The sequence below is a fragment of the Scylla paramamosain genome, chromosome 20 (genome assembly GCF_035594125.1).
Source record: "Scylla paramamosain isolate STU-SP2022 chromosome 20, ASM3559412v1, whole genome shotgun sequence".
Taxonomy (NCBI): Eukaryota; Metazoa; Arthropoda; class Malacostraca; order Decapoda; family Portunidae; genus Scylla; species Scylla paramamosain.
In genome coordinates this window covers 20,236,495-20,259,007 of record NC_087170.1, presented here as the reverse complement: position 1 = coordinate 20,259,007, position 22,513 = coordinate 20,236,495, and the positions used below count along the sequence as shown (strand labels likewise).

The window sequence follows — 22,513 nt, the reverse complement described above, 5'->3', positions numbered from 1 at the left end:
TGTGAAGTTTCCAGTTCAGATTATAAGTAAAGGACAGACCGAGGATGTTCAGTGTAGAAGAGGGGGATAGTTGAGTGTCATTGAAGAAGAGGGGATATTATTATTATTATTATTATTATTATTATTATTATTATTAGTGCTACATCATCCAACGCATTTAATATCATGAAGTTATTTATACAAACACACACACACACACACACACACACACACACACACACACACACACACACACACACACACACACACCAAACAGAAATTCCGCAAGTAGTTATTTTCTCCCGCCAAAGTACACTTCAGTTAGCATCCACTTCACAATTATTCTTACCAAGGATAACGAAACGATTGAACCACAGCGCAAAGGCACGCACCACAAATTATACGCCTTTAAGAGAGAGAGAGAGAGAGAGAGAGAGAGAGAGAGAGAGAGAGAGAGAGAGAGAGAGAGAGAGAGAGAGAGAGAGAGAGAGAGAGAGAGAGAGAGAGAGAGAGAGAGAGAGAGAGAGAGAGAGAGAACCCGAACAGCTAACCATCTCATCACGAATCACTTGCGCCAATCATTATCGTGGAGAAGGTGGAGGAGGCATCGTGATTGGCTGCCTCAGCGATACATCACCTGCTGCAAAAACCCAGGAATTATGGTATTAAAGGAGACGCGTTGTGCTGGGATAGGAGAGAGAGAGAGAGAGAGAGAGAGAGAGAGAGAGAGAGAGAGAGAGAGAGAGAGAGAGAGAGAGAGAGAGAGAGAGAGAGAGAGAGAGAGAGAGAGAGAGAGAGAGAGAGAGAGAGAGAGAGAGAGAGAGAGAGAGAGAGAGAGAGAGAGAGAGAGAGAGAGAGAGAGAGAGATAATTATTTTTCTCACTTATTTTTCACTTATCTTAATCTGGCTTTACACACAAACATACACAAACACAAACACACACACACACACACACACACACACACACACACACACACACACACACACACACACACACACCAACGAGAGCACAACAGTTATTTAACCTCTCCATATCTACGAATCTATCATATCTCTCCGGCTATTCAATCACGCCTACATACGTATCAATTTACCCATCTACCTTCCTATCTGTAACCCCGTGTCTCCCCTTCCCGCAGATTCAGCCAGCCCTGAAGGGAACAGCCAAGCCCGTGTTCAGAGAATGGGAAACCTTCATCTCATTTATGTTGCAGCATAAACGCATTAGGAACGTATAGTGGCGCCCCCTCGCTGAATACAATGGACTTTAATGCCAGGCTGCGATATTCATGTCCTCTACGCGGGGCAGGGCGGAAGTCTCATCATCTAAAGAAAAGGAAATACAAATATCTATCGCACTCTTCGACGCAATGTTAAATACTTTTATAATTTTCCATAATAAAAGCCTTACTGTTTCCATAATAAGCGACCGCCTGCCGACAACATCGTCTATGGGGACTCGAGTAAGAGGATTAAATGTTGGGAAAGTCTTCAACACAGCCAAGGTCACAGCACCGGAGGGCAGACTTGTGTTACTCAACTTACCTCGTCCCTTCCAACTATTCAGAAGAGACAGCCTGCCTGACTCCGCGCCGAACCTACGGCCATGGCGTGTGGAAACCCATGCACGGTGATAGTGAGTCATGGGAAGTAAGAGCAAACAGAGAAGAACATAGCTCATTGCCAATACAACATTTGCTTGCAAAACTTAGCTGGAATATTACTTAGCAGTTATGTTCTCTTTGTCCAACGCAACCACTTGGAATGATGCTGCTGATATTTTAAACAACACATGTATCACAATCGTTGCCATCTTTCTCTGGTTATAACAATGACCATCCTGTCATGTCTCCTACCCGCTCTTTACTAGCATTTCTATGTACTAGTTCACGGGATACCCTCGATGAGACCAATGCATCATATGACATTTGTTCTTGCCATGTGATTCTATGGAAAAAAAAATACCATGGAGAGCTGATCAGGATGTACCAAGAGCTCAACCTGAACCCGGAACGGCCTCCTTGGACTAAACATCTTAAGTTAACAAGCGAAGCTCATTCATTTTCTGCCTTTCATGACTTGATTAGGACTGCATAATGATTATCGCTCGCGTGGTGTGTGTGTGTGTGTGTGTGTGTGTGTGTGTGTGTGTGTGTGTGTGTGTGTGTGTGTGTGTGTGTGTGTGTGTGTGTGTGTGTGTGTGTGTGTGTGTGTGTGTGTGTGTGTGTGTGTGTGTGTGTGTGTGTGTGTGTGTCCTGCGATCACGTGCGTGCTGTAACACATCTTTGGACGATTTATTTGGCAGCTCGGCATTCCACAGATGTAAATGGGACGCATTTGGGAAACTATCCAAGACAAACTGAAAAAAAAAAATGTTTCAGAGATGCGATAGAGAAAACAATGAAAGTCAATGATGAAAAAACTTTGCCAGTTAACCTCTGCGTTTAAGACTTTTGTTAGCTGAAGATTTCGGATGTTTTCCAGGCGTTCCTGTGACGAAGGAGAAAGGGAGGAAGATGGCGACTCCTCTGGGCATAGTAGTTAAAGAATATGAGTTTTAAAGTTGAGAAATATAAAAAGTATCAATCAAACGGAAACTAATCAAAACTTTATTGCAAATGTGTGTGTGTGTGTGTGTGTGAGAGAGAGAGAGAGAGAGAGAGAGAGAGAGAGAGAGAGAGAGAGAGAGAGAGAGAGAGAGAGAGAGAGAGAGAGAGAGAGAGAGAGAGAGAGAGAGAGAGAGAGAGAGAGAGAGAGAGAGAGAGAGAGAGAGAGAGAGAGAGAGATTAAAAAGATACTGATGACTATGACGATGATGACAGCGACCATTGTGATGAAAAAAAGATGGTTGGTGATGTGACAAGCCCAATGTCTGCACACACACACACGCGCGCACACGCACACACACACACACACACACACACACACACACACACACACACACATACATTTGCAATAAAAAAAAGTACTTGGAAAAAAAAAAAAAACGTGAAAAAAGGAAGGAAACAAGATAGCGGAAACCTATGGAAAGAACAGCAAACGTGATGGACAACAAAATATTTAAAAGAGAATTAAAATCAAAACTAAATAAAAAGAAATCCGAGAGTAGCTTGAGGGGTCGCGGCTGGAGACCAAAGGGAAGTTAGTGATAATAGAGTTTTCAGGTTTAGGTGTTCAGGTGATGGTGAGCAGACCCGGCAAAAGAATCGGACACGTACACACCTGCGCGGCGCCAGAGCCTCAGGGATCGCGCTGATTGCTCCTTTGGTTTACGGGATTGGTATTAGCATTTGTGCAGTGACTACTGGTTATATTTGTTTTGTTTACATGCTGTGGTTTCACAATATTTTCTTTTTCAATAAAATATTCTGTCTATATGTTTTGTTGTTCAGCTCTTTGAATTTCACATGTTCTGTTTCCTTGACACTGCACAGCTTTCACTTTTATATTTTGTTCTGGACGGCTATTGTCTGGCTGGACCTGACTGACCCTTGGAACGGAAACTAGACGCACTCTTCCGGAAGCGACTCTCTCGCCTCACTGTCCCTCTGAAACATTTCCCACAGCGTCAAAACATTTTTTATTTTCAAGAATTCGCGTAGAACAGATTCTGATTGCATCACACTGTTAAATATTTCATTAATACAGGAGCTTCTATTATCTTGTATTTTCCACGCTCCGCTAACTTTTGTTGATTCTTCAAATAACATGAATAATAGAGACAAGGACGCTGCGTAAGACGTGGGGAGTCTTTTGTAACCAGGCAGCTGCTGCATAAGATATTCACGCTGTCGTGTTGTTTGTGACCCAATAACCTTCACAGTGGCAGCATTACGCGTCCCGGGGGAAGACATTAAGGTACCGACTGTACTTCCGTGCAGCTGCTCCAGCTAAGCTTTATACTCCTACATCATGTGAGAGAGAGAGAGAGAGAGAGAGAGAGAGAGAGAGAGAGAGAGAGAGAGAGAGAGAGAGAGAGAGAGAGAGAGAGAGAGAGAGAGAGAGAGAGAGAGAGAGAGAGAGAGAGAGAGAGAGAGAGAGAGAGAGAGAGAGAGAGAGAGAGAGAGAGAGAGAGAGAGAGAGAGAGAGAGAGAGAGAGAGAGAGAGAGAGAGAGAGAGAGAGAGAGAGAGAGTTATTAATAAAGGAATAATATTTACAAAAAGAACAGGATAAAGACTCGTTCTCAGTAATCATTAACACACACAGAACCCGTACAGCCATTTTACCTGGAATGCTGTGAAAGAGCGAGGCGGGGCACAGCACAGGTGAGGTGGAAATGAAGTGGGAGGAGAGGAGAAGTAAAGAGGGATGCAGACGGTACACAGTATGGGTAAAAGAGTTAAGAAAAGGGGCGTGGCAGGAAAGGAAAGGAGGCAACAAACGGGAAAAAAAGAAAGAAAACAAATCCTGAATGATGAATGAAGGTCTGGAGCGAGTGAGGGAGGGGAGGAGGGATAAAGACGCAAGAAAATGAGGGAAAAACAGAGGCAATAAAGGAGGAAAGACTTAAGAGAAATGGATGCAAGGAGAGGGCAGTGAGCGAAGAGAGAAGATAAGGGAAAGAAACAAGAGTAACGAAGGAAAGAGAGAACAGTTCAGGGAAAAGGAGAAAAAGATGCAAGTAAGTACGAAGGACGAGAGTGGAAGGAACGAATAAAGACGAGGAGGAAAGAGAGGACCAGCTGGAGGAGGAAGGGTTTAATGGTACATTTTTCTGACGTCATTCCAACTCTGGCCGCCATTCCCGACCCTTTCATTCCCACTCTAATCATCCCTTTGCATTAACGCTTCTCCAGCTTACCACACCCGGCGCACCCATTCCTATTCCCTCGCATCTTCTTTCCATTCCTTAAAAAAAACAACTAATATTATCTAAGTTTTGTAGAGATTTTCACATTTCTGCATCTTATCGCAATAGAGATTTTTCACTCCCTGTATCACATTACCTGGAGAAAATAAAATAAAATTCTCAGTCTTACTTCCACAAAATTCCCACACTTCTGTATCTTATTCCCACGAAAATGTCACTCTTCTATAACCCATTCCCACAAAGATTCCTACACCTCTATCTATCATTCCCAGTAACATTAATACACTTTTTTATCTCACCCCCAGAAACATTTCCACACTTCATCGCGTTCCAGAGAAAAAGACACACACTCCCACGCAAAAAAACACCATCACTCCACACACACTATCTAAACCCACACTCCCACTCCTCATTAAACAAAATCCTACATACACTCTAGCTATTCCTCACAGCTGAAAATATTCCCGCCCTTATGGAAATCTCCCGCTTACAGACCCTAACATAAAATTTCCACACCACCATGCACGCGATATTCAAATGTCCAAGACTCACCCTTAAGTATGAGTCTAGTTGTTCCTCGCAGCAGTTCACAGCCTCTCTACGCCACGCCCTACTATTCCTCTGTCTCCGTGGCGCCATTCGAGAGACCATTACCATCTCTCCAGCTATTTCTCACCTCTAGGCACATCCAGACACTTTTTAATGTGTTTTGTTGCTCCCTCTCCTGCTCTGCTACTACGGGTACTGCTCTCTTGACGCGTAAAAAGTAATGTAGCTTTCCAGCTATGATGTGTTTCTTTCTATGATTTTAATTGGGGTACATGAATAAGAATGGGTAGAAAATAGTTTTTTTTTTATTCAGAACTAAGAATGGAGTTTTCTATGATAATTACAGCACTACAAAGTTAACAAAGCGCCAAAACTGTGTCCCTTTACTTTTGGTATGTTAATTCATATTTCTCTCTCGACAATACAAAACTTTTCCTTTTTTTTTTCTTTTCTGACGTGTAAATAATACTGGCAAGCGATATAGCATAAAAATACGAGCACAAAAATACCAGCACGTGAAAAAAAATTATATATATATATATATATATATATATATATATATATATATATATATATATATATATATATATATATATATATATATATATATATATATATATATATATATATATATATATATATATATATATCCCCTCTTGTATTTCACTGAATATCTAACAGTACTTTTCTTAAAACCACCACCTTTTTTCTTCCCCTCTTTATTTCAAAATATGACAATCTTTTTTTCCAACCTGTTCTTCCTTTTATGATATTTCCTGTTTTAATAATCACTAGTGGTCAGAACAAAAAGGTCAGAAAAAAAAAAAACGGTCGTATCAAAACAGCAATATAAATTAACCAGAAAAATATGAATACCTAGAAAACATACCCTCGCTAAACACTCAACGACATATCCCATAACGCACGAGGTCCACTCACAGCCTCTTCACTAAGAAATTTCGTACCATCCTCAGGTTACCCTTCACATTTCTCGTCCTTCCAACTTCCTGCGAGGGGAGTGAGGGGACGAAGAGTGATCTAGGGGAGGAAATACTGAAGTAGGTTTGTTCAGTGAGGTGACAGAGGGGAAGGAGAGTGAGGGAAGTGAGGGGAACCTGCAACGTAATGGAAGGAAGAAAGGAAAAGGTTAAGAAAGTGCAGGGGATTTAAAATAACGATCCGTATTCACATAAAGGCTGAGAGAGAGAGAGAGAGAGAGAGAGAGAGAGAGAGAGAGAGAGAGAGAGAGAGAGAGAGAGAGAGAGAGAGAGAGAGAGAGAGAGAGAGAGAGAGAGAGAGAGAGAGAGAGAGAGAGAGAGAGAGAGAGAGAGAGAGAATGTTCACATATTAAAATGATATAAGGGAGGAAGAATGAGGAAGGGAGGATGATAAGGAAGATAAATGAAATCGTAGTAAGGAAGACGGGAGGGATAACAGAGGATAAAGAGGGGAATCAGGAAGGGGACACGATAATTCACGGAAATAGAAGCAAAGATAAAGTAGATGGCATACGCTATAAACTCGCATGACCTCAGCACTCATTTCCGTCTCATTAACCTTTGAAGCCGTGGTGAATATCCCTTACCACGAGACACAGGGCCGTAGTGATATCCAAGTTTACACAGCTTACCTTCCCGAGCTGCCCAATACTCGACCAACCCAAAGGAAAGATAAACAGCTGGGTGACCTGTGCGCTGACTGTCTCAAGGTGGAAACGAATCAAGGCTCGGGGATTCATAATAAGAAGCTATCCACTGCACCACATAGATAAAAATGCAGGTAGAAGTTATCACGATATTAGTTTTTACACCATTAACGCCTTTACCGCTATGCTTGTCCCTTATCAACATTCAGAACATTGTAAGAGAAAGTGCTACCATAGATACATTAAAAAAAGGTTTATTTCGTCTTCTAGCCACAACTAAGAATCTGAAGCACAAAAATAAGTATATGGGGATAAAAAATAATTGCCTGACAGTGGGTAGATTAAGTATTCCCCTGTTAATGACTATTACACAGCCACTGAGCACCGCGAGTCACGAATGTGTCGTCACTGGGGTGAATTAAAGATTACTCTATGTGTCGCATACGTGTTAATTAGCACAGCAGGGAAAAAAATGCAGAAAAAAAAAAAAAAACTTAGCTGCTGGTCTGTATGAAGGACGTGAAGTGCGTGGGGTTATGTGAGGAAGTAATTAAGTGAATACAACTTTCATGTTAATAAGCTAATGTTGAAACAGACGGACACAAAACAGAGGAGAATATTTGAGTTTGGTCTCAATAGTGTTGTTTCTACACGCGCAGCTTTGTGCCAGTTTGTCCTCGGCTGTAAACCCTCCGGGAATTCACATATTTTCTTAGGTATTCCATTCGATTCCAACTCTGATATGTTTGTTTTTTCTTTCCACACTAAAACAACAGGGCCAGAACGGATCTGATTTTCCGCCTCACCCTCGTCGCTCCCTTCCACTCCTCCTCTCCCTTCCTCTGACACTGAAGAAGATTTGTCTCTGTCCCCTAATATGCGTTGCTTTAGTTTCCCCTTGTATTTATGGAAACACTAATGCACTAAAAGAGATAAACATGTAAAATATATGACACACTGAAAGCGTTATTTATGGAGGGCAAAAGTAACGATATGAGTGTGAAGCAAAGCAGCTGAAGATAAAATATTTGTATAAGAGAAAAGAGAAGGTAAGAAAATAAGCTGAGGCCAAGAAACAAAAAAAAAACAGAAAACGGAGAGACACAAGGTAAGTAGCAAAAACTTTCTTATAGCGCATGAATACGATTGAGCAAAACAAGAACACAAATCAAGAAAATAGATAAAAAAAAGGCTAAAGTATATTGCATTATAAGGTACTATAGCAGCACACAGAGCCAAAGTAAATCAGAGAAGGAAAACTGATATGCAGAAGTGGTTTATGTGCGTTGTGGTGAGTTAGTCTGCCCTGCGCGGCCTCCACAGCCAAAGAAAGCAGCCCACAGCTCCCAGGCCTCCTCACTGCCGCGCCACTGCCCCACCCGCACGATTAATTGGCCTTCTAAATGGGAAACTTAATCTTGCTCCAACACACCAATGGGATACGGTTCACCGCCTCAATGCTACATCACATCCGGGGGGTAGAGAAGGGGTCAGGGAGTAGAGGGGCATGGGGGGTGACTGGATGTGAAGGAACTGTGGTCATCGAAGATCGTGAGTCTGATGAGTTGAAAGCTGTGAATTAAGCTGCAGTTTAGGGTTATTGAGCCAGAACGTTTTGGAGGTGCAGGGATGATGTTTGGAATACTGAACATTAGTATCTTGAAAATACAGGTTGCACAAATGGATCGTATGAGGTCTATGTGTCTTTAGTATTATTACCTGTGCTCCAATACATTTCATTCATGTCCTCCAATAAATTCTTAAAGTGATGGAGGTTTACGTCATCTTTTTCATCCTTAGCTGACCATAACGTTACGCAGTCCATTTCCAAGGCACGTCGTTGCCGTTAAACTAAATTGGAGTGCTGTGATAACTCGCCACAGGGAAGGCAAAGCTGGACTGTGTGGCACTGGGTCGATTCTCTGGAGTGTCGCGGTGCTCCACCCCACACCGTGTCTCTCAGGGCAGCGAGGCAACAATGTTTCTTCTTTATCCTCGGTAACCACGTTATGAAAATTACATCTCGTCGCGTAAGTTACTTTAGGGGACTGTGGCTTCCTGTCCTCGGAGGAAAGGCAAATATGAGAAGCCAAAAGTAGCAAGAATAAGCCAGCCGCGCTCCTCAGGGACGACCGATCCCCCGTGCTGTGTCCCAGCCCATTCAAGTTGTCCTGTCCACCTCGGCGTCTGGGATCACACGGCAACAGTATGGAAGCCGCAGCAGACGAATCATGACGCTCTCACACTCATCGCCTCTTTCCGCTGAAACTTCACACATTTCCCTCCTACACGAGCAAAGTAAGTGGGGGACAACGCTCACTTCCTTCTGGTATTCCTCGTAATCCACTCTTGCAAGGTGAGCGAGCTTGGTCTTCCCTTTGAATGGTGCCATCAGGGAAGTGCACCATCTCCTGCAGCAAGAATGTCATCACACCACCTACACTATTTCCTTTCCTATAAAACGAGGGTGACGAAATGATGTTTCATCTTCTCGGATCTTTTTCGCTTCAAGCGCCATATCTTTCCTTCTCTCGCGAGACGATATCCGGCCACCAAAAGCCTCCTGAGACGCTTCTACGAGGATCCTTTCCCCCGCAACCCGCCGCCCTCCGCCTCCTTCCCTCGCCGCGGTGTGATACATGGACGCAACACCACTCATGTTAAAGGGAGACACCAGTGAACGAACAAGTAGTGTCCTTAAGAGAGGAGCCAAAAACCAGTACCAGCTTTCTTACATGCTTGAATCCCATTAACTTTATAATTGTTGTCACCGATATCATAATCTACTGCAACTACTACTACTTTAATAATAATAATGACTACCACAGACTGGCCTAATAACTCAAGCAGATTATATTCATAGTATTAGCAGGAACATGAGATAAGAGGAAACTAGATACTCGTACTACAATTAACTTGATTATTGGGAATTTATACACACACACACACACACACACACACACACACACACACACACACACACACACACACATCACATAAATAGAAGGGTCATTTTTAATTCCAGGCTACCCTTCAGATCCTTCAGATTCCCTTTATAACTCTTCTAGAAAACTTCACTGGAGATAAGATTATCTCTCTCTCTCTCTCTCTCTCTCTCTCTCTCTCTCTCTCTCTCTCTCTCTCTCTCTGTCCCTCTCTCTTTCTCTCTATGTGTGTGTGTGTGTGTGTGTGTGTGTGTGTGTGTGTGTGTGTGTGTGTGTGTGTGTGTGTGTGTGTGTGTGTGTGTGTTTAAGTGAGACAGACGAAGCGAGGAGAAGCAACATAATATAATTCCAAGAACCAGTAAGATTATAGTATCCTACCAGGCGTGTTTCAGAGAGAGAGAGAGAGAGAGAGAGAGAGAGAGAGAGAGAGAGAGAGAGAGAGAGAGAGAGAGAGAGAGAGAGAGAGAGAGAGAGAGAGAGAGAGAGAGAGAGAGAGAGAGAGAGAGAGAGAGAGAGAGAGAGAGAGAGAGAGAGAGAGAGAGAGAGAGAGAACGCAATATCAAAGGTTCAGTCACCAGGCCGGGGCGTCCCTTGGGCTGCACACCTCCAGGGAAAGGAAGGGTGTGACGCTAACAGGACCGTAACGAGGTGACGCAGCCCAGGGGTTACTGCGGCGGGGAGACGTAATGAGATTTGCAAGTACGTAACAACAACCTGACAGGAACTTTCTTCTCTCTCTCTCTCTCTCTCTCTCTCTCTCTCTCTCTCTCTCTCTCTCTCTCTCTCTCTCTCTCTCTCTCTCTCTCTCTCTCTCTCTCTCTCTCTCTCTCTCTCTAACGCACTTGCCTAAATTAACCTGTCCCTTGGAGGCCGCGAGGGAAAATTATCTTTAATGCTGTGCTGCACTCAAGGAGGAAGTGAGGCAGCGGCGGGCGAGGCCACTTACCTGAGGGCAGAGAAACAACTCGCCCGGAGGATTAAAAGCTTATCTAAAGGAGACGAGTGAGGCCTGAGGGAGAGGAAAGAGGCCTATACATGCCCGAGGGGGAGATAAGAGAAAACTATAAACCAAGCTAGGATGGAGGAGGGAAAGAAGAAGCCATAGTTATGTAATTAAGGTAGATGTAGAAAGGGGGGTTTGTTTTGAGCCCAGGATGAAGGAAGGAAGGAGACAGGTGATAACAAAGCTAGGATGAAAGAGAGAAGGACCCTGATAATGTTTTAAAGCCAGCGTGAGAGAAATATACGATGTCTTGTAATGTTTTGAAACCGAGAGGGAAGAAAAAAAAAGTCTGGGGATAATATGAAGCCAAGAAGAAGGAAGGAAGGATAGTGATGCTGCTTTCAAGACGGGACGGAAGAAGAGAGAATAAGATAAAGGTAGCATGAAGGTGATACACAAAACCAGGATGAAGGAAGAAGAGAAGGAGTCAGGTGATAATACGAAACCACCACAAAGGAAGGAGGCAGCTGACGTCATGAGGCACCTACCTGAGGGATGTGCCGCGGGTGGCTTGCACGAACTCCTCCAAGGGTTCGTCGTAACATTCCAGCACCAGCGCCAGGTACTCGCAGCTCGACACCTGCACAGGAGAGGCAAATGTTAGCGAGTCGTCAGTGCCTTCACCAGACGTCACGGAACAAGGTGGAAAGTAAAGAATGAACAGCTTAACCTGAATGTGTACTGGCTAATGTCATGGAATAAAGTGAAATGGAGAGTCTTTTTTATTTTATTTTTAACTCGTATGATGTTTAATGTTGTCGGTTAATAGATTTATGGCTCATCTCAGAGAGAGAGAGAGAGAGAGAGAGAGAGAGAGAGAGAGAGAGAGAGAGAGAGAGAGAGAGAGAGAGAGAGAGAGAGAGAGAGAGAGAGAGAGAGAGAGAGAGAGAGAGAGAGAGAGAGAGAGAGAGAGAGAGAGAGAGAGAGAGAGAGAGAGAGAGAGAGAGAGAGAGACGTAAATAATTGAAAATTCATATGGGTCTTCAAGAATGAAGGACAAGACAATAATCAGGTTGATCTTGTTTACATGTGAAGCCCCAGATGAACACCTTGCTCGCCCTGCTGCCATACACGATTACCACCTGTCAATGTGAAATGAGCAAAAAAAAAAAAAATTAAATAAGTAAATAAATAAATGAATAAATAAATAAACAAATAAATAAATAAACAAATAAAATATACAAATGAGGTTGTGTGCTGTGTGTCGGAGTCTGTTGAACACGTCGACAGAATAAAAAATTACTCTCGAAAGAAAAAAAGTTTATAATCACAGTTCATAATAACGAGCGGCAGACTGCCCATATTTTATGCCAGAACGTAAATAATTAACACGGGAAGGGCGAGTGAGGCGCATCCCACTACGTAATTAGGTATAACGTAATTAGCGAGATATTCCCGTCTGCTGTGAGGTGGTCCACTGCTGCTGCTCGACTGACGAGACTTGCTCCCGCCCGGCAGCGCGTGGCGGCCAACAACAATGTAATTGCTTTCCCACCTTCATTCTTGAGTTAAATTAAGCTTGAAGCAGCGGCCGACAGCGCGGCGTGAATGTTGATGAATGATTTCACCGCGCAGAAAGAACACCCTGCCAAGGCTTCACCTGGAATACCGCCACTACATCACCAGGTGCGAGGAGTAATTTAGTAAGGTGAGAGGTCTTGCCATGGTGCTGTCTGTGGACCGTCTGCGCGCACATTAGCCTGGCAGGAGAGTGGCGGGCTGCTCTTCTCGCCTAGAGTGTGTGTGGTGGATGGGAGACGGCAGGAGGCGGATCACACAACACCAAACTTGACCATAGCCAGCCACTGATATACCTGTGATGTAGCTGTGCCTAGCAAGGTCTTCCCAAATAGCCAAGCCAAGACAAGGTGTGGCAGGTGGAGAGCAACTTGTGTGAGTTAAAAGGGCATTCCCAACTCTGTCTTCAGCTTTTATTAAAACAGATGAAAGGGAAAAGAAAAGTGAGCGCTGCAAAATTATATCATTAAGATTTTTGAGAGTGTGTGTACGGAACTCTCAGCTTCTCCTCCTCCAGCTTCTCCTCCTCCTCCGCTTCCTCCTTTTTCATTTCTTTTTTTACCCTTTCTTCAGGGCTGCTCATCTCTCTCTCTCTCTCTCTCTCTCTCTCTCTCTCTCTCTCTCTCTCTCTCTCTCTCTCTCTCTCTCTCTCTCTCTCTCTCTCTCTCTCTCTCTCTCTCTCTCTCTCTCTCTCTCTCTCTCTCTCTCTCTCTCTCTCATGTCTAACTGGGAAATCTTAAAAACTGTTGAACTTTTATTATATTCTTCTCTCACTGAAATTGCCTCACTTCTTCAGACGCTCAGTCTTCTTGCAGTGTTTTCATTTTCCAACCAAAGGAAGACGGTGGAAGAGGCACCTAACCTTATCATTATTGGAGGACAAGGCTTTTCCCAGCGTCACTATCAATGTTAGGATCATTAACATTAACTCGGATGGATTCAATTTCATTCGAGTCATGACAAGAGTAAGTGTGCATGCCTGCCTTCTTCCCTGTCAGCTGTTTCTGTCTCTATATACCTCTGGGCAGTTATCTCTTTTTTTCTCTGCATCTCAGATATCTAGCTCTATTTCATATGTCTGTCTCTTGTTTTTTGCTAAAATTGTGTCTGTCTTTTTGTTCTTTTGTATGTAAAATGTTTGTCTATCCCTTTCTGTTTCAAATGTGTGTCTATCCTTCTATTTCAAATCTTTATTTCTATTTCAAATGTTTATCTCTCTACGCTAAATGCTATATCTGTCAGTTTCCCTTTTCTATTTCAAATGTCTCTCTCTCTACGTCAAATGCTTGTATCTGTCTGTTTCCATTTTCTATTTGAAGTATCAGTATATATCCTTCTCTTTACATCAAATGCCTGCCATGCCTCATTTTGTTTCGAATCGATCTACATTTCTATCTATTACTAATCATTCTCGGAACAGAACCCCAAAATTCCCCAGCTCGTCAACAAAGTGTGTCACAGGAAGCCGCCACAAGTTATTAAGTGCCCCGCCACAGTGACAAAAAAGATTAATACTCGCTTGCTTTGCAGTAGATATAAATATTTTCCCTCTGAGATGTGTCCCTTGTCGTATTAATATATTTATTTTCATCTCTTCTCGGCGACATTGCAGCGCCAGTGAGGTGTTGGTGTTATTGCTGCCGGTGGTAGAACTGGAAAAGGAGAAAGAAGAGAAGAAGGAGAAGGAGGAAGAAGAAAAGAAATGAGGAAAAAGAAAAGGAGGGAGGAAGAAGAAAAGAGGGACGAAGAAGAAAAGAAGGAAGAAAAGTATATTCAGTCTCCACCACACAAGACCTCCTTACAAGCGTGTATACACATAAAACTTGGTGATTTATACATACATACATACATATGCATAATAATACCGACACACACACACACACACACACACACACACACACACACACACACACACACACACACACACACACACACACACAGGTTGAATGCGAAACACTTCCTTTGTGTGACCCATTTGAGAAGGAAATAAATTGAGACCCTTTTGAGGTCATTCTCTCTCTCTCTCTCTCTCTCTCTCTCTCTCTCTCTCTCTCTCTCTCTCTCTCTCTCTCTCTCTCTCTCCGGCCTTCCCACAATCCTTTCTTCTTCTCTCCTTTCCTTCTCGTGTTTCCATTCACTCCCTGAAATTAATCTTTTAACTCTCTCTCTCTCTCTCTCTCTCTCTCTCTCTCTCTCTCTCTCTCTCTCTCTCTCTCTCTCTCTCTCTCTCTCTCTCTCTCTCTCCCCTTTGTGTCTGGATAAACACATTAATACGGTCGCACTAGTTATTAGACCGAGTGTTATGTGTATGTTTGTGTATTTGTGTGTGTGTGTGTGTGTGTGTGTGTGTGTGTGTGTGTGTGTGTGTGTGTGTGTGTGTGTGTGTGTGTGTGTGTGTGTGTGTGTGTGTGTGTGTGTGTGTGTGTGTGTGTGTGTGTTCCATAATCTCTCTCTCTCTCTCTCTCTCTCTCTCTCTCTCTCTCTCTCTCTCTCTCTCTCTCTCTCTCTCTCTCTCGCCAGAATCAATTTGCTCTTATTGGCTCTTTAGGAACCATTAATTAAGAAACTCTCGGGAAAAGCTGATGAAAATACGAAGGAAACGGAGAACGGACCAAAAGGTTAATTAGTGATGCTTGACTTTATATTCTTCTTTGCTCTCTCTCTCTCTCTCTCTCTCTCTCTCTCTCTCTCTCTCTCTCTCTCTCTCTCTCTCTCTCTCTCTCTCTCTCAGGTCCCCACTTCACGGCCTCGCTTCAACATCTGGATTTTAGTGTTCTAATTTCTGCATCTGTGTTTCAGTGCCTCCTTTCCTTTACGGTTACACTTCTTGGGCCACAAAATAAAGGAAAATATTCGAAGATCAATTAAGCGTTTGCATCTTCAAGGTCTCTTCAAATTCACCGGTTTTAGTTTCAAGTTGCCTTCAGGATTGTCAGGCTAGGTGGTAATGCCTTGCTAACGAGGAAAAATTTTACTGCTCTCCGAACCCCTGATTGGCTTAAGATAGAATTGTGGGAAGCTTTCGTCTTTTTAATTAAACTTTTACGCATTACGTGATTGAGAGAGAGAGAGAGAGAGAGAGAGAGAGAGAGAGAGAGAGAGAGAGAGAGAGAGAGAGAGAGAGAGAGAGAGAGAGAGAGAGAGAGAGAGAGAGAGAGAGAGAGATGGGGTTGTGTCTGTGTGGGTGCGCTTGTTACCAGACAATGAGATGAAAGACTGAGCATAAACAAAGGCAAACTGGAAGGGATGAGATTTTTTTTTTTTTTTTTAAGGCAGGAAGGGTCAAGTGCAAAATACACACACACACACACATTATTCCTTCTGATGTGAAGGTTTAAGGGTCACAGGCGTAGGTTTTAAGGTCAAGTGGGAATCTGAATGATGGAAAAATAGAATCGGTTCCTTTATGTCTACGTTCCAAAGAGAGTCAAGGGAATGAAAATTTCACTCAAAGACAGGTGAGGCGCTACAAGGAAACTAATAACCCTTAAACTGCGTGTAGGTGGCGTGAAGTTAGGTAAGATGGGAGAGTACGTCTGTGTGTCTGTGTGTAACTGTAGTCAGGGGTTGGAAGTAACAATTTTCTCATTAAGGAAAGGAAACTTTGTAATACAGCACTAGTAATACGAGTAAATGTGGAATTCCTCGTCTCGGAAAGATCAGTGGTTCTCGAGGATGTTAAGCTGTGTGGGCAGAAAAGGGGAAGCGGTAAAGGAAACCACTCTACTGTTAGGTAAGTAAAATGGTGCACCAGGTGTTTTATTACCAGGGAAAGAGGTTCTTCTGCTACTGTTTCGTTGCCAGGGAAAGTGTGTGTGTGTGTGTGTGTGTGTGTGTGTGGTGTGTGTGTGTGTGTGTGTGTGTGTGTGTGTGTGTGTGTGTGTGTGTGTGTGTGTGTGTGTGTGTGTGTGTGTGTGTGTGTGTGTGTGTGTGTGTGTGTGTGTGTGTGTGTGTGTGTGTGTGTGTGTGTGTGTGTGTGTGTGTGTTCCCAGTCAAGTCCAATCGGCAAGGACAAGACAAATTGTGCAGGACGGAAGACAAGAAAGAAGGAAACAGGTCGGTACTTTTCCTGGTTACGCAACGTGGACTGATATCAAGAAAGAGAAACGAAAGATAAATTAAAAGAAAAGGAGAAAACGCAAAAAAAAAAAAGTTGAAAAGTAATTAAAACATAAGAGGATATGAAGTATTAAAAAGAACACTAAAAACTCTTATAAGCATTTCATAAAAAAAAAATAAAAAAAACTTAGATGATAAAAAATGTACTAAAAAGTCACCCATTCACTTTGAACGATGAAACGATAAACCCTTTACCAGAAGAGAGTCATTAAACTTGTTATTTATTGATGCCGTTACCTAAAAAGAGGGTAACGGGAGGCGGTAAGCTGATACTGTACACTAACTATAAAGACAGTCCTTTGTGCGAGCGTGATACTGTGACCCATTATGCTAAAATCCTTGGAGCATTTATAACAGAAGCCTCAGAAAATAATCGTGTTTTTTTTCCTCCAGTAATGATAGACTCCTTGTTAAATTATCAGTAAAACTATGGAAATGTCTTTTTAAAGCTCAGTAACTTCTAAAAATATCAAGATGGAACTGTGCTTCGTGTATGTTGGATTTCTCTGTTCCAAATCCGCTCAGAGTTCCTGTTTCACTTTCCCTTGTGACGAGGAATCCGGGAGAGACTTTTCACGTGGAATTCATTACGTCGGATTAATTCTACTCTCTCTCCCTCTCTCTCTCTCTCTCTCTCTCTCTCTCTCTCTCTCTCTCTCTCTCTCTCTCTCTAGCTCGGATTAAGAGACTTCGGGAAATTCCAGGGAAGGTCAGGGCATCACGAACTGGAACACACACACACACACACACACACACACACACACACACGAAGCACCACGATAACTCACCCACTTTCATATTTTTGGCGCAAAGAAATCAAGTCTTCAATCCAAGTTACTGTAGACAAGGCAAGCTCTCACCCGCTTCCCCGCCCAGGAAAATGAAAACGAGATGAAATAAGAGGAGGCAGAGGAGGAGGAGGAGGAGGAGAGGATATGAGAAGCGGAGGGAAGAGGAAACACAGAAAAAAGAGAAAGTAACCAAAGAAGCCAATGGAAAAAAATATCGGAAAGATAGTAAGGATCGAATGGTAGGAAAAAAACGAAGAGGAAGAGGAAGGGACACAACGAAGCCAGTGAGGGGAGACGTGTCGATTGGTGAGGAAGCGCTCAAGGGGAAAAAATAGAAGCGATAAAGGGAAGGGATCTGTTACGTACTTGAAAAGGGAAACGTATGGGATGGGGAAAAATATGACACATGAGAGGACCGCACAGAATGTACAGCTTAGGAAAAAATCTTCCCTTTCTTTCTCTCCTATCTTTTTTTCTTCCTCTTCCTTCTCCGCCTCCTACGGAAAAATGTTTGTTTTTCTACTTTCTTTCCTTCCTCCTCCTCTTTCTCATATTACTACTACTACTACTACTACTACTACAAAATTTTCCCTTTCTTTCTCTCTTATCTTTTCTCTTCCTCTTCCTTCTCCGCCTCCTACGGAAAAATGTTCGTTTCCCTACCTTCCTTCCTCCTTTTTCTCCTATTACTACTACTACTACTACTACTACTACTACTACTACCACCACAACAACTACTGCTACAATTGGTATTACTGTTGCTCAGACTTAGTTTTCTGTCTCGTTGAAACCAATTTAGACAATGTCAACGTAGAAGATTAACTCAATTTTGTCATTGTCAGAGATTAATTATATTTCAGCATATTTCCAAAAGATTAGTTCCATTTTAACCTATTCTTCGTGGTCCGACGCGCCGTGTCTTGTAATTAATTGTGATATTATTCATACGAACTTTGAGAACAAGGGTGTGGAAGGAGGAGGAGGAAGAGGAAGAAGAGGAGGAAAAAGCAAGAGAGTATAAGGAAGAGGAGTAGGAGATTAGGATGCGGAGGCGGAGGTCGAGGAGGAGAAGGAGACCTGGTAGAGGGAGAGCTCATTTGTAGCAGTAAGATAGGAAGGAAGTAAAGGAGGAAAGTTAGCAGGAAGAGGCACTGACGTATAAGAGGAGGAGGAGGAGGAGGAGGAGGAGGAGGAGGAGGAGGAGGAGGAGGAGGAGGAGGAGGAGGAGGAGGAGGAGGAGGAGAGGTAAGACGACAAAAAAATGGTGACCTTCATGAAAACCAACGAGCAGCAATTTAAGAAAGCGACGCAGCGACACAACTTTCTGGCGCGGGATGTGTGTGAAAAACTCTCCAGGAATCACCAAAATAAACAAGCAGAATTTGAGCCTAAAAGCAAGATACACACTACGCAAGTAAGTCACTATACCTTCCCATGTACTATATCAAACTTTACATATTCCGATGAGGATGGGAAGAAGATTCTCATGCCATAAATAACTTGGCGTCAATTTCCGTCGCTACGCACTGACTAGCGGATCGGAATAATGTGTCTAACGCAGCTTATGTAACCTATCGCCCACTCTTCCCTACCCAATCCTTTCCTGTTCATAGCTCGTACTCTTAACGGCATTGGCCTCTTACAGGGAGTATTTTCAGAGGGCAGAGAGATGGAATAGAATGGATTATAAAGTAAGGGGAACATGAAAATCTTTCGGCTTAAAACAATACTTATGATGATGTGAAGAACATTATGAGTTTTATATGCATTATGAGTATGAGAGGAGTAAAACAGAGCATGGTGGAAAGTTTTATAAGGCGTGATGAAAGATGACTAAAGACTTTCAATTAATTATACCATTCTAAGGGAGAGGTATAATTATGGAAGAATTCAAGCACTGGTTTCTGAGCGAAGGAGACAAAAAAAAAAAAAAAAAAAAAAAAATGGGAGCAAGTATAACAGAAAGGTGAAAAGTTAAGGGCAAAGGTTCATTATATTGTGTGTGTCATTTACAATAAAGTTAAACGTGCAACAATAGTGGAGAATCTGTTGATACTAGAGAAAATGTATGGAAGACATCTGAAAAACCCACTGCAGGGAATTGCATTCTGCTAAGTGGAGAACAAATGATCTACCATCTCTTCCTTCCTTACTTCCTTTTCTTATTACTTTTCTTATTCCTCTTTGTTTCACCTTCCCTCATTCCATTTTTTCCTTCTCCTCCTGCTTAATTTTCCTTTCCTTTCCTTTGTGTCCCCTTCCCCTCCTCTTCTCTTCAAGGCCTGAGTTTATCACTTGTTGGGACGTCGAGACATTAACACAAACGTGACTTAACCTTTATTACGCGCCGTACATCCCCTTGTGGCTTAATTTAGATGCTCAAATGTCACGTCTCACTTTGCCTGACGAGCAACTGGCGGAAAATTGCGAATCTAATGCATGATGGACGTGTTTTTGTGGATGACAGATGTTTGTTTGTTTGTTTGCTTGTTTTTTGCCAGTGTGTGCGAGGGCTGTGAGATATCAATAGACTCATGAACTGTGCGTGCATGAATTTTGGTGTTTGTGAAGCTTTGGGGCAGGAAGCAGTGAGCGGTCACGAGCGTCTAAAGTGCTTTCGAATAATGCTGACACTGAAGGGACGTGAGGGGATGATAAAACAGCGGCATATTAAGATGAAGTTTCATAAAGAAGGGGAGGAATCTAGTGGCGAGGAGAATATTATTATTTGCTTTATACTTGAGTGTTCAGTCACGAGAAGATAAGGAGGCTGGTTGTGCCCCTGGGAACGTGTTCAAGGGTATCATGTTCGTGCCAAGAATAACAGGAGGAAGACCATTTGGCACATACTATTATTATTATTATGTTATTCTGTGATTATTTTATCAACCCTTAAAACTCAATTCCTGCTAGTATATATATGAGATTCACTACCATCTGCCATAATATTAAATTCATCTGTAGTTAATAAAACACCAAATAAGCTCTGAATATAATAGAAAACAGGCAAACATTTCCAGTAACCTTAAAGCGTCTTAGCTACACCAGTACAAAAACTAAGTCCTTGAATATTGTAATGCCACTGCCAGGAGACATCAACCACTCAAAGAAATACATGAAGGTTTATGCAAAAGATCAAATAAACATCTTCCAATGAACTGGCGGAGGAGCACTGACCTTTGTGGCGAGGGACAGCTTCCTGCGCCTGATGGAGTGGGGGTCAGGCACGCCCAGCTTGTCTGTGGCGCCCTCCCGACCCTCCATCTCCTCCCCCGAGAGCAGCATCCCGGAGTCTTCTAAGGTGTCGATGTGCGTGAGACTCTTGCTGCGGCCCTGCAAAGGAGAAGAAAAGTGACAGTGAGACAAGGATGGAAATGAAGCAAAGGAGAGAGGACGGAAGGGAACATAAGTGTGGTTGAATGCAAGGGGTTGTTAAAAAAAATAAGGTATAGACGATTGCAAGTGACTAAGAGAAGAGGAGAGAAGGAAGGCGAGGAGCGCAAGGAAAGGACAGACAAGACAAGAGGGTATGAAGTGAGATACGTCGACAAAAGCAATACCAAAGTTGACACAAGGAGAAACTCGCTAGTGTCGCTAAGGAAAGGAGGACGAGTCAAGGGCGTGGATGAAGAGAGTAAAGACGTACGTGGACGGGGTGTGACATATTGCAAGATGACAAAGGAAGAAGGGACAGAAAGTAAGATCGGAATGATATGCGAGACAAACTCAAACATGCATAATGAAACTTCGACTATAGGAAATATCTTCACTCGCTAACGGCCTCCCATCCCCTCCAACACACACACACACACACACACACACACACACACGATAACATCTAAAAGCACTCGAACCTCATTCAATATTCTCTCATTCCCACGAAAGAAAAACCAGATTCCTGTCTTCATGAGCCACTCCCCCCAACTTTCTCTCTCTCTCTCTCTCTCTCTCTCTCTCTCTCTCTCTCTCTCTCTCTCTCTCTCTCTCTCTCTCTCTCTCTCTCTCTCTCTCTCTCTCTCTCCACAAAAGTATTATGGTTTTTTACATTCCCAGGCTCAGGAAGGGAAGGAATTTCAACTGGATATAATTGTGGGAACTGTCGTCCAGAAATCCAAAACAAAGAACAAAGTATAAAGTTCTATAATTTTTGTCTCGTCACGCTTATTGTGTGTGTGTGTGTGTGTGTGTGTGTGTGTGTGTGTGTGTGTGTGTGTGTGTGTGTGTGTGTGTGTGTGTGTGTGTGTGTGTGTGTGTGTGTGTGTGTGTGTGTGTGTGTGTGTGTGTGTGTGTGTGTGTGTGTGTGTGTGTGTATACCCTTCATGTGCCAAACAGAGCCTTAGATTACATGAAGCTTTTAGAAACACACCACACATGTTTTTCCCTAGACTTGTGCTCTATTTTCATTCTCCCCAGGTGTTGCGGTCACCTGTCGTCCGTCCCTGCGCGGTAATGAAGGTCAAAGAGGCAAAGCAAAGCACCAATCACCGCCCACAACACAGACTCGCAGCGGCCACAAAGGCAAGACAATGCACGCCCGAAAACACCAAGAGCACAGAGGAGTGACGGGGAGAAGAGCGAGGGTGGCTTGTGTTAGTGAGGAGAGACATGGCGATGCTGCAGTTCTCTCGAAATATTCTCGAAAAAAAAAAAAAAAAACATCACAGTGATAACGAGAAATAACTAGAGTCCAATAATCACGTTACGGCGCTCTCCCGCTCCTCTATTAGCGAATGAAACCAATTGTCACACTATTTAAACATATAATGACCGCACATCACAATTATATGATTTCAATTTCAACTTTTCTTTTTTTTATTTATTCCAACGCATAGAATTAAACTTAAAATGTAAATATAATACAAAAATGAACTGTGACATTATCATTGTTTTAGTGATTAATGACCATGACAATTTTCTCTGTGTGTTTAAACTGTAATAATTTTAGTCTTACATATAGAGGAGAGAGAGAGAGAGAGAGAGAGAGAGAGAGAGAGAGAGAGAGAGAGAGAGAGAGAGAGAGAGAGAGAGAGAGAGAGAGAGAGAGAGAGAGAGAGAGAGAGAGAGAGAAGGAGAGAGAGAGAGAGAGAGAGAGAGACGGAGATGAAGCATATGAAGTGGAAGAGGAAGAAGAGCAGGAGGAGTAGGAGGAGAA

The 22,513-nt window shown here is 42.9% G+C and overlaps 1 protein-coding gene across 7 annotated transcripts in view; it reads right to left on the bottom strand.

Moving 5' to 3' along the window:
- The window catches only part of LOC135110584 (pleckstrin homology domain-containing family G member 5-like), a 222,862-nt gene that overhangs the window by 110,962 nt on the left and 89,387 nt on the right, over positions 1-22,513 (bottom strand). For all 7 annotated transcript variants that reach the window (XM_064023052.1, XM_064023053.1, XM_064023048.1 and 4 more), the window contains 2 exons: positions 20,539-20,694; positions 11,422-11,513 (listed from right to left, as the gene is read on the bottom strand). In XM_064023052.1, coding sequence (XP_063879122.1) covers positions 11,422-11,513; positions 20,539-20,694 — 248 coding nt within the window. The remainder of the gene's footprint in view (positions 1-11,421; positions 11,514-20,538; positions 20,695-22,513) is intronic.